The following is an 11,930-nucleotide window of genomic DNA, read 5'->3' as shown; positions in this document are numbered from 1 at the left end:
TTGACATACACTAAGATGCATCACACAATACTTTAACTGTACCATTGAAACTATGATAACTACTAGCTTTATTTTGCTGACCTTAGTAACCACAATTAAGTCATTGAACACAACTGAAGGAAGCGCTTCCCTCAATGAAGGGGCACCAAATTAATCAATGGACAGGCTAGATCTCATTGTAGATGCTAGGGTTTCTACTCATTAAAGCTAGTGACTGACACGTACTCACACATGAGCATTGGATAGGAGAGGCTATGGTGGCTGTTGGGGAAGTGCTGATGGCTTATGAGGCTGCTAGCTGGAGTGTTGCACTAGGTGATGCTGGAAGAATGAGGCATTGGCCTCCTTCTAAAGCCCTAAAGACGCCTGTAGCTATCACTTCAGACTGATCTGCCATTCACAGGCTGGTCCTGCCATTTCACATGCTGAATTAGTCTATCCACAAACCGAACCTGCGACCACTGTGGATGTGTTTAGCCTGACCTGTTGCTTGGATGTTGTCTTGTCCCACGCTTGCTGATGTGACTGTGGTAGCAACTTCTAGGTGTGTGTGTGTGTGTGTGTCGTGGGTATTGTGTGTGTGTGTGCGTGCCCGTGAACACCAGCAACCTGTTGCGCTGCATCAACGCCCTGAGATCGGCTCTTTGGAGCAGTCGTCAGCCACTATACAGCCCATCAGATTTTCGTACAGCTTTCGTACAACTGTACGACGTGTACGGACCACTTTCGTCTGTTGTAGTCTGCTGCTCTCAACTCATACCTGGATCCTGGACTGTTTTCCACGCAGGGTTCTGCCTCCAGATAGCTACACACTGATCTTACACGCCTTCGCTCCCGTTTATCCCCTCTTCAGTCCCTGGGTCTACTGCACCTTTCCCATCGCCAAAATCTTACCTTTTCCTCTGAAATATAGTTCATCTAGGGTTTTTTTACTATTTTTTTCTCTCTTTTTCCTCTACAAGACTATTTACTATCTTCACTCGACCTCTACATCCCTCTTTCCCTTCTATCTCCTTACCAATATACTCTTTTTCTCTTCTTCGTGGGCTTCCTGTGGATATTTCTTTGGGACTGGTTTTTTTGCTTCCACTACCCTTTTACAGGTACTTCATTCCCGAGTTCCATCTCTTACAAAGATATGGCTGAATATTCCTATGAAAAAACGTTTCAAAAGGAGCGTTCAGTTCACTGCAAGAAGCAAAAGCAGGTTGAGGGTCAGCATGACCCGATGCATGATACTCTTGAGGCCCAACTGGTATATGATGTCATGCATGAAGGATTTGCAGACACGAGGAAAGAGTGGAAAGACTCGGTTCCTTCCGTTGGCCTCATGGTTGAGGTAGATGAAATAGTGGATCTAGTCAGAGAATATGCTAAGAATGCAGTCATATTATTTTTCCCAGGTCGGATGCCCCCTGTCGCAGAGGTAGGCAACTGGTTGACACACACACTGGCTGGCTCGTTTGTTCGTAAAGTCCACTATGCAGCCAGAGGCTTTTTTGAGGTTACTATGATGGATGAAATACATAGACAAATGCTTTTGGAACATTCACCTCTCTTTTTTGGGCAACAAATGGTGCATGTATTGCCATGGTCTCCCACAAGGGATTTATCTAACACAGATGCCCGGTTTGGGTTGGAAGTTGTCGACTTTCCACAATGTATGGCCTCACTCTTGCCTAAAATTGCAACATCTTTAGGTAAAGTGGTCTGCCCACCATGGCCAAATGGCAACTCGAACAGATTTTGCATTCTCTGGGATACTGATAATCCCACACCAGACTCTTATTCAGTCACGGTGAATAATGTGGACATGGGAAGTGCCTTTTATAAACTCAAATGGGGATTATTTGCAGGGGCTTATTTTGAGTGCAAAAAAGTTGGACACATGGCTTCACAGTGTCCAATAAATCAGCATAAAATGCCTCATACCACTTTGCCAGTTCAAATACCTATAAGGATGCTCCTACTTCAGTTGCAAATAAAAACAAAGGTAGTAGACAGCCTTCTGGAAGTCAGGATAAAGGCAAAGCTTCAGTGGTTTCAAATGGGAATGTTTTTTCACATTCACCTCCTGCTATTCAACCCTTAACTAAAGGACAGAAACCTCCAACTGATGGATGGCAAATCCGAGAAAATTTATTTCTGCTCGAAGATTCCACCCCCCCGCACTTGGAATGGTGCGTCTACTAGTGGAAATACCCCAGAGGTAAATATAGGAATTGGGATTACATGGGCTGCAGTAACAGCTAGCAGAACACTCTTCCCTGAAGAAGAGGTTGCTGCTTTGCTGTCTACTCCTCAGGTGGCTACTTCTTCTTAGGGGAGAGGCCTTGACCCTGTTATAGAAATGCAAGGCTGACACCAGAAATTTTGCTGCTGTACATAGTAGTTATATTATTATAAATATCTATAAATATGACTGCTCATATCAAATGTTTTACACTCAATGTCCAGGGGATGTGTGACATTAGGAAATGGAAATCTGTGTGGCTGTACATCCATAGATTTCAGCCTGACATAGTGGCATTACAAGAACACAACCAACACGTCTATGCAGGAAAGACAGGACACTACTGTGGTTATGATATTTTCTATGCTGGGGAGCACTCTTTCTCACGGGTAGTCCTTCTGATCAAACATGAGCTTCAACCAGTTATTGCTTTAAATGACAACAAAGGTAGATGGCTTGTTCTTCAATGCATTATTCGAGGAGAGGTGTTTGAATTTGCTTCTGTTTATGCACCTCAGTCCTCTAGAGAAAGAACTGCAATTTGGGATGCCATGCAACAATATCCATGGAGATATCATGCCTATATATGTGGGGATTTCAATAATGCTCCACAACAGGGTGACAATACCTCCAGACATGACCATATGTTAACTCCTGAAAGGCATGCATGGTCTCAATTACTATTGCATCTGGATTTGGTTGACCTTTGGAAAGAATTGCAGCCTTTGTCACCTGGCTACACATTTCAACATAATGCCCTTTCTTCTTATCGGGCACGTCTGGATCGATGGTATAGTGTAGCTCCACAACAAAATGGGGATTTTACATGTAAAATGTGGATTGACTATGCCTTTGTGCATTCAGACCATGCACCTCTCTGGTTGCGGTTATCCTTTCATGATATGCCAGATGATAGATTGCCACAAATGAGACATCTAATCATAAACAATAGCTCTTTGCAACATGCTGATTTCAAGGCAATGGTTACTAAAGCATCTCATTGTCTGTCCTCTAGCAGCCATACTCATATTGATGATGCCTGGGATTCTTTTATTTCCAAAATGCAAGTTGTGATTAGAGCTTATGGCAAGTATTACATGAAGACTCTGAGGGAAACCATTGCTCAGGCTAAATCCGCTTGTCAAGACCTCACTGAATTCAGCCATCATCGTTCATTGTCCATGCATGAGCAAACAACACTATGCCAGGCCAGACATTGTCTTAAATTAAATGATTATAGGAAACTGGCCAAATGGGAGACTAGAGCAAGACAAAGAGCCTTTATAGATAAAGGTTGCTCTTCCAAAGAAATTTTCAAAAGTTTACATCAGAGGAGACTCAAAACAGAAATTTGCAGGGTGCTTATGCCTGATGGATCATGGACCACCTCACGGTCACAGCTTGCTTCTGTTTGTGTGCATCATTTCTCTTAGCAATTTGGTTCCGCAGTTCCTCCCTCACAACAGGATTTGCTTGCACGAAATTTACTATTGCAACATGTTTCTCCTATTATTTCCACTACTCAAGCTTTGGAATTGGAGGAACCCTTTACTGAGAGGGAACTGTAAAATGCAATCAAATCCTATGGCAGATGGAAATCTCCAGGATGGGATGGTTTAACACTCGAGTTTTTTCTCGAATACTGGCCTATTTTGAAACTGTTCAGTGGGATTTTATTTCATTGACTATGCAGGCATTAGGATTTGGCACAAAAATGCAGCAACTCATCACTTGGCTATATCAAGATAGTAAAGCTGCCTGCATACTTTCAGGGGATATTTCTCCATCCTGGACTCTTGGCTGTTCTGTTAGGCAAGGATGTCCCCTAAGTGCTTTACTTTTTGCCATAGCCACTCATCCAATGCTTCAATATCTGGACCACCTTTTGGACACTAACCAGTTGCACGGTTTGGAGATTCCTGGCAGTCATGGCATGATCGCTCAGGCATATGCTGATGATTCATTCTTTACTCCAAAAAATACTTGGGCTGATCTGTCCATGATTATGCAGGCTCTTTCTACATATGGATTGGCTGCTGGTCTTCGGGTTAATTTTCAGAAATCAAAATTGTTGCCGTTGCATGCACAGGAATGGCACAGCCTTCTGTGGCCTAGGGAAATTGTCCCCGCTTCTCAATTCATTCGACACCTTGGTTATCCTCTAGGTTGGGGACTCACCCGTTCCCAACAAACTGATTGGGTGCTAACAAAGTTAAGGGCAAAACTTGAATATTGGAAGCTTGCAACTTGGCCATTACATGTTCGTTGCGAATTATGCAATCCATTTTGATAGCATACATACAATTTTATATGCCTCTCACTATGTTCACTAAGGCAGATCTGGCTTCTTTCATGTCAGCTATCATGGAAATTTTCTGGTGTTCAAAAAATGGCAAGAAAAGTTTCAAATTACTCTCTATGCATCGTCTCTGTTCTCCAAAGATGCACGGGGGTCTGAATATTCTCAATATTCAAATGCATTTACTTGCTCACAGAGGGAAAATGATGATACAGTTTATGCAAGGAGATCAGCCTTGGGCTTTCATGATCCGTTCTTTCTTATTACATATTCATACCTCTGCCTTTGGGCATTGGCAGCCTACTCAGTGGGATTTCTTATTTGGCTCTATCCAAGGCAAGATCAGAGGCTGCCCATTTGTCTCTCGCCTGCTTCTTGATTGGAAAGATATCTTATCCCACTTGGAATGGCATGGCAGAGATTCTCTGTCGGGAAACTCTTTGAGGGCTGAGAATATTTTTTGGTCAAAAGTATTCCACCCTCCTTTGGCCATACAAGAACCTAGACGTTCTTATTTTCTCTCCTTCAAAGGCATTTCATCTGTGGTGGATGTACTTCAGGATGGTGGCACAATTTTATCATTTTCTATGGCTGCTAGCAAATACGGCTTGGGAGCTCATTATTTATTTTCTCTCCTTCAAAGGCATTTCATTTGTGGTGGATGTACTTCAGAATGGTGGCACAATTTTATCATTTTCTATGGCTGCTAGCAAATACGGCTTGGGAGCTCATTATCGTCCTTTATGGCATAGGATTTCAACAATGCTTCAACTGTACTTGTCGGTACCTCGATTGGAACTTCATAATAGACTTGAGGATTGGATTTTACGCTATTCTTCCTCATACGCCCGTCCTTTGAAGCTCTCACATATCACAGTGTCATCTCTGTATAAAGTGTTATTACCTCCGCCTTGGATTTCTCATACTGTTTGGCATATGGAACGCCCAATGAAGTGGTGGAGAAAAAGGCTACATCTCCTTTGGCATTACAAAGTCCCTCTTCAGCAACAACTTTTCCTTTGGCGAGTTCTCCTTGGCATTTTTCCATCTGGCCAGTTACTCGCACACAAACATATTGCTCCGACTGTTTGTCACAGATGCCAGCACTCTACTAAATCTGTGCTTCACATTTTTTGGTTCTGTCTACATACTTGTGATTTCATCGCTCTCATCCGACAGAGGCTTCGAGTGAGATTTCCTACTGTTACTTTTGGCAGATTTTTCTGGTTGTTTGGTTTTCATCCAGCGAGACAAGGGTTTTGATTTATTTTTTGTATGGGTGCGCTACTGGACACTATGGACTTTATGGATGAACAAAAATCATAGTCTTTTTGGTGATCCACTATTTTCATCCTTTCTTTTTTTCAAACAATCTCTACAGCAATCATTCTACGATTATGTTCAGACTCGTTTGATTGATCAAAATGTGTATACAGCTTATATTGAGATCTTTTGTTTAGTAGTTACTTCGTTTTTTAAGTAACTATGAATGTAATTATTTTACAGCAATAAAAGATTTCTTCTATAAAAAAAAAAGACTCTAGTAGCAATCTTCACTGATTGTTGCTGTGGAGGCTTCCATGTTGATCTGGCAGCTTGTACAGTTGCCCCATGTGGCAGATCTGACCTACATGGTTGCCTGCCGGGGGATGATAGGTGGTCAAAAGAGCCATGCCATGGATTCCCACGATAGATCAGGCCCAAAGTCCAGTAGACGAGGAGGGCTTTTGAAATTTTGAGGTCATGTGAAATGAGGAGACATGTAGAGCAAGAAAAGTACTTCATTAAGTATGAATAAAAACCGCAGAGCAAGCTCAAGTGCGGTGACAAGACTCTCAATAGAGATGCAGTGTCGTATTGCTTGGACTGTGGAATCTATTATCTGACTTGCAAAAGTAAAGAAAAGTGAGACAAATTACTAACACCTGAATTATCATTTCCTGCAGTATAATATGCTATTTCATTGATTATACCGCAAATCAATACATGCACAACTACAAATTCTTGCTGCTCAGATGGCTAGCAAATAAAATAGTGTCATGAAAAAAACCCTCGATTGCCACAGGTGCTCTGTGACATTGAGATGGTGGCAAAGCAGCCAGCCCCTAAGAACTGTATAGTTTGGCAGCCAAAGATAATTGCTGAGGCCTCTAAGTTTGTCTGCCGACAAGCATCCATGGAAATTTACTTGCTTTGCAAGAGTCACCACTGCTTCTGCACTGCTTTTCTGATATTTCTAGCATTATAACATCACCAAGAGATGCTTTGAAAGAGAGCAGCCAATGAGTTCAGAAGCCTGTCATTATAGAAGATAATATTGCTGGAAGCTGTCAAAAAATATATCCTCCAAAAATATGAGCATTTACGTGCCATCGTGTGTATATGCCAACATAGGTCCACGCCTTGCACAAGGACATCAAGACCTCCCAAACTATGTATCAAACTTGTAAAGCAGCTCTAACAAGCTTTACATAATGCTTGGCAAGTACTGTGTACATTCTCACCTGCAACGTCCTGCAGGAATTTTGCCATCTTACCAACCTTGATCCCTTTGAATAAAAAAGGATGAAACTATAAAGAGACCAAACAGAGACCATATAATCAGAGCAGACAAGCGAGCACATTCGGCGTCAGAATGTGAAAATCTGTCAAAAGATTGAGACAGGTCTATAACCGAGCAAATATGTGCACTACCATGAGGTCCCCCAAACGAAAGAGGCCACTCCGCTCTTTGAAAATCCAGCATCAGCAAACAAGGAATTAGGATGTAGAGGACAGACAGTCAGCAACTGGACAAATATGTGAACTACCAAGGAGTCCCACACAACAAAGAGGCCACTGCACAAACCTGTAAATCTCCAAAACACAAACGGCAGCACAGTCAGGAATCAGGATATACAAAGCAAGAATTCAAAACTGCTGGTCAAAATTCTTAGCTGCACATCAGAATAAGCATTGGGGGAACTTTGACGATGCCTGTCTCTTCAAATGCTTGTAGAGATCCCAGTTTCTAATTTATTCCATGCAGCACTATTTGCTATCTGTCATGCCATGCTGATTGACTCTTTTCAGCATCTTCTAGTAAAATATAAAGTAAACCATCAGATAGGGCAAGGGCCAAATGGAATTTGATGAGTTTATCCTTTACCAAACAGTTTTTCAGCATGTGACCAGTGGGTGCTCATGATCATTGGACTCATCCTTGGATCATGTCAAACGCCACAAATTAGTTGAATCACCCTGCTTCAAAATTCCAATACCTTGGCATCCACTCTTTCAGGACATGTCTCATCCTCTTCCTCCTCCTTTACAGCATATTGGAGAAGGCCTTTGAAATTGTTTTCTTCATTGGATTCATCCTCGGCCACTGCCTCCAAGTTACTCAATTCATCTGCGGAATCATCCTGTTTCAAACTACTATAATCACTGTCATTCGGCCATGCCTTTGCACCCACTTTTCCGGAAAATTTCTCCTCCTCCTCTTCCTCTTCCTTGTCCTCTTTCCCTTCGTCAAACTTCACATCATCTTGCATAGATGAGGAAAAATTGTCATCCTCTTCCTCTTCCTCTTCCCCTTCGTCAGACTCCACATCAGCTTGCATATCATCTACATCACCTTCGTCAGACTTCACATTACCTTGCATATCACCTACATCTGAGGTCATGACATCGTTTTCTTTTGCTGCTGCTTTTTCTGATTCCTTATTGCTTTTCCTACCCATTCTGATAAGATCCAAAAACTTCTCCTTTATCCCATGCAAGGCATCTTTTTGAATCGGTTCCCCTTTCTTGTAGGCTTCTCTCAAAAAAATTGTATGAACATTCCCTTTTATGGACATATAAAAAATTCCAGGGTTCTGCAATACTGTGACACCGATCTTCTGAGGGAGCTTGAGATCTTCTCGTAGATTGGCTAGTCGATCAACTCTTGTCCTCTTCTCCACACTAATATGCAAAAACTCGTGTAAAACTGCAACACCACGCTTTAAAGCTTCTTCAGACTGCAGATCGAGGTCGCTTGTGTCTTCATAAGGAGACCGATAGGGAACTTCCTGCCAATTCTTTAGCTTAAGCCTAAAACGCCGTTTTATTTTGAAACCAGGGGGGAGGCTGATAGGAAACGTATAAGCTCTCTTCTGTGTCTCTGTCTCATTAAGGCCACTGGCAAGGGCCGCTCTCCGTCTGTGTTCCTCGATAGCTGGAATGGCTAGCTGTGGATCCCATTCAAGGAGCTTAACAAATGGAATTACTTTACCCACATCTTTCTTCGCCTTCACAAGCTTAAAGAAATTGGGGTTACTTTTTATTACTGTTTCTTTGAAATCATCGGGTAAACCAAGTTCTTCCTTGATATAATTGATCAGATCCAATCGAATTCTTCTCTTTGCAGACATCATTAGCACCTTCCTTAGACGTTCAACGGAAAATTGTGCTCTTTCTTGCTTCAGCATTTTCTCTTCCTCGATCAAGGCCAACACGGGCTTTGCCAATGTGACCCAAGCTTCGATCTCATTTGGCTCCCGGTACACCCTAACTATGCGAGGATACTTTTTGAGTATGTCGCTCATTCGCTGAGGTTTCACAAGACCGGCATCTTTTCCCCTCCTTAGCATGAATCGGTACGACATTTTCCCTGAAGGTCGCTTCAACAGCATAGTGATAATTCGTTTCATAATCCTCAACTTCTTCTCGTTGTCGATTAAGTCCTCAAAGGAAGCGTCCCTTGTCTTATTCATCAAAAGCTTGTTCTTGGTGACTTTGTTGTACACAACACCTCGCCGTTGGAGCAGCCAACACCCACCATCGGCAAGACGGTTGTGAGACGACAAGGTAGGACTAAGGAATGAAAACGGGTACGCGCCTGCTCTGGAAAAATGGGTTGATGCAGAGGCGCACCATCTAGCGGCTGCGACAGCCCACATGATCCACTGCGCTCCTCTGTGCAGGAGCTCAAAGAAATGCTGCCAAATCGGTGATGGTTCTACATTCCTGAAATCAAAGCCGCGGAGAGAACATATCCGACTCTCTCATTTCGTCCCTCGAGTGTAGAGAAGATCGAGGGTTTGTTGTGCGATACATTGTCGATTTTCCTCTCGAAATTGCGAAGCAGCGTACCGTCTAAACCTTCAGGTCCATTAGAGAAATTTCTTCAGTTGATCATGGCAACGACAAGGCTAAGCAGAGCAATGTTTGCTAGCTCAAAACATGAGATCCTACCACCCACCATGCTCCAAAAACTGCACAGAGCAGTGTTTTGCTGGCTCAAAACATACCCTCCATGCTCCAAAAACGCCCAAAGAGAGTTCACATCTTCGTAATGATGAGGGTGTAGTGTAGCTTATTGGCCCTCCTCTCCTCTCTCATACATCGGGCCTCACTAGTCGCTCTACATACTTCTAATAAGGCTTAGAGAACGTTCCCACGCCTGCGAGAATGCATGTGCCTAGGCGGTGAAATTGCCAGGTCAGAGAAATGTCAGACTGAGTAGTATACGCCAAGTTGCTTAGCTCTTATATGTCAGGATCGACGATCTGGTGACCGGCCGATAGCCGGTTGTCTCGATTTCTGACCGCGATCGACGATCAAGTCCGATTCTCGATTGTCAACAACTGATGGGGGGAGGCGGATTCTGTTGTACACATGTCGCGATGTAATTACGATAGGTAGCCTAAAGAGGTGTTTTCGTTTTCTTTCACCTCCTTTAGCCACGTGTCGTCAATATTAGCCCTTGATTTTGATCGATTATATAGCGCTTTAATGTTAAGCTTGTTATCGAAAAGCAAACGTGAAGCTTTTATCCAAAATCCAAAAGAAGCTCCTCAGTAAAAGCTACGTGCTTTTTAAACTAGCATATAAAGAAAGTAGCAACAACGAACAACAACAATAGTCTCTAGGTTCGTAGAAAATATTTATGAATTATCCACTTCCTTTCCATGATTTTTTAGGAAGTCCGTCTGTAGAGTCTCTACAGTTTAGGAAGTTCGTCTATAGGGTTTGCTACAAGTACTCTTGCTGTGAGCAAAAACATCATTAGATGAATGGAGATTGCATTCCATCCTTATACTACTATGTAATTCATACGAATAGTCCTTGCAAGACGTCCGAGCCTACCAAACGCTGAAATAGGTGGTTAGTATCTTGTGCAAAAAGGCATAAGTGTAGGCAAATATCTCTCCTAATAAAATCTATGTTGTGCGATCATGCTCTCTGTGGAATTCATCAATTTAAGAATAGTCTTGCTGAGCGTTGTTTCACCATATGAACTTGTTTTGGGAGGAAAACCGTTGTGATCCGCATATTGCAAACCACAATCGGCTAATTGCACTTCTACTATACATGTGCTATAGGGGATGGGTCTGCAAGGTGGTAGATTTGTCACACGCATGAATTGATCATTGCCACTTAAGCCTCCGTTTTTAAAAGGAAGGAAAGCTCGACGTGCACGGGTGCAAATCTTAGCAAGAATAAAGCCTTCCTGCCCGGGAAACAAGCCAGGATATGATGGTAGATAGAGTATAAGCTGCTGCCATGTCGATGTATAAGCTGCAAGGGAGATGAATACGCTAGGCCAACAGGTTAGCAGTCAATGCTGTAAAGCCTCCATGAGCAAGCATATCTCCTCTTCGTAGAACAAATACTAGTCCTTTTCCCATCATCTAGTTTTCGTGACCCTGCCACGCTTCCTGATCTCTCAAACCGTGCAAGTGTTTCCTTAACACCATGATCGTTGCTTCAATAATATTGGAGTGGTCACTTCTGTCCAAATGTTGTGGATATTGAGCACACTAGCAGCGCCTTGATGCCTTCCGGTTAATTCCTACTTTCGCTGATAGTCGGACACCCTTTTTGGTCTTGAGTCATTGATGCTCTACTCCAGCAAGCTCTGTTGTTACACTGGTGATTGCCACCAAACCAAGCATCCCATCCTACTTCTTCCATAGATTATAAAGTCCTCCCACTCCCTGCTCGTGTGAAAAGCACCCGATGCTCCTCTCGCCAAACCAATACCTTGGTCTCCCTGCCAAACCAAGCATCCCATCCTGCTCCTTCCGCACATTAAAAAATCCTCGCACTCCCTGCTCTTGTGAAAAGCACTCGACCCTCCTCTCGTCCTCACTCTCCCTTCTTCATGCTTGCCAAGTAAAGGAGCCATAGAGCGCAATTCTTTGCTCTGAATCGACTGAACCTAGAGTCAAGCTGTAGCTCCTCGGATAAGCCCATACAAACCCTTCAATGGTTGCTCTTGGTAATGTATCTCAAAAGTTATGGACTGTGGTAGAATATGAATGTACAAAACATGTCGTCAAAAAGCTTTAAAAGCTTCCAAAGCTTTAACATGTTCAACAACCTTTATTAATTTTAAAAGCTTTAATATCTTGAAAAGTTTAAATATCTTTT

At 42.8% G+C, this 11,930-nt stretch overlaps 1 protein-coding gene across 1 annotated transcript; it reads right to left on the bottom strand.

Moving 5' to 3' along the window:
• Positions 1-6,617: 6,617 nt before the first annotated feature.
• On the bottom strand, positions 6,618-10,000 carry LOC147887891 (protein ROOT PRIMORDIUM DEFECTIVE 1-like). Its single transcript, XM_087393094.1, has 2 exons — positions 7,227-10,000; positions 6,618-7,046 (listed from the first exon to the last, which is right to left on the bottom strand). The coding sequence occupies exon 1, from the start codon at positions 9,452-9,454 to the stop codon at positions 7,778-7,780; it is 1,677 nt and encodes a 558-aa protein (XP_087249220.1). The 5' UTR covers positions 9,455-10,000; the 3' UTR covers positions 6,618-7,046; positions 7,227-7,777.
• Between the last annotated feature and the right edge of the window lie 1,930 nt (positions 10,001-11,930).

The sequence above is a fragment of the Dipteris shenzhenensis genome, chromosome 22, assembly GCF_047967505.1.
Source record: "Dipteris shenzhenensis isolate YYH24624 ecotype China chromosome 22, Dip_SZ_1.0, whole genome shotgun sequence".
Taxonomy (NCBI): domain Eukaryota; kingdom Viridiplantae; phylum Streptophyta; class Polypodiopsida; order Gleicheniales; family Dipteridaceae; genus Dipteris; species Dipteris shenzhenensis.
The sequence above is the reverse complement of the archived record's forward strand: the minus strand, read 5'-3'. Positions and strand labels throughout refer to the sequence as shown.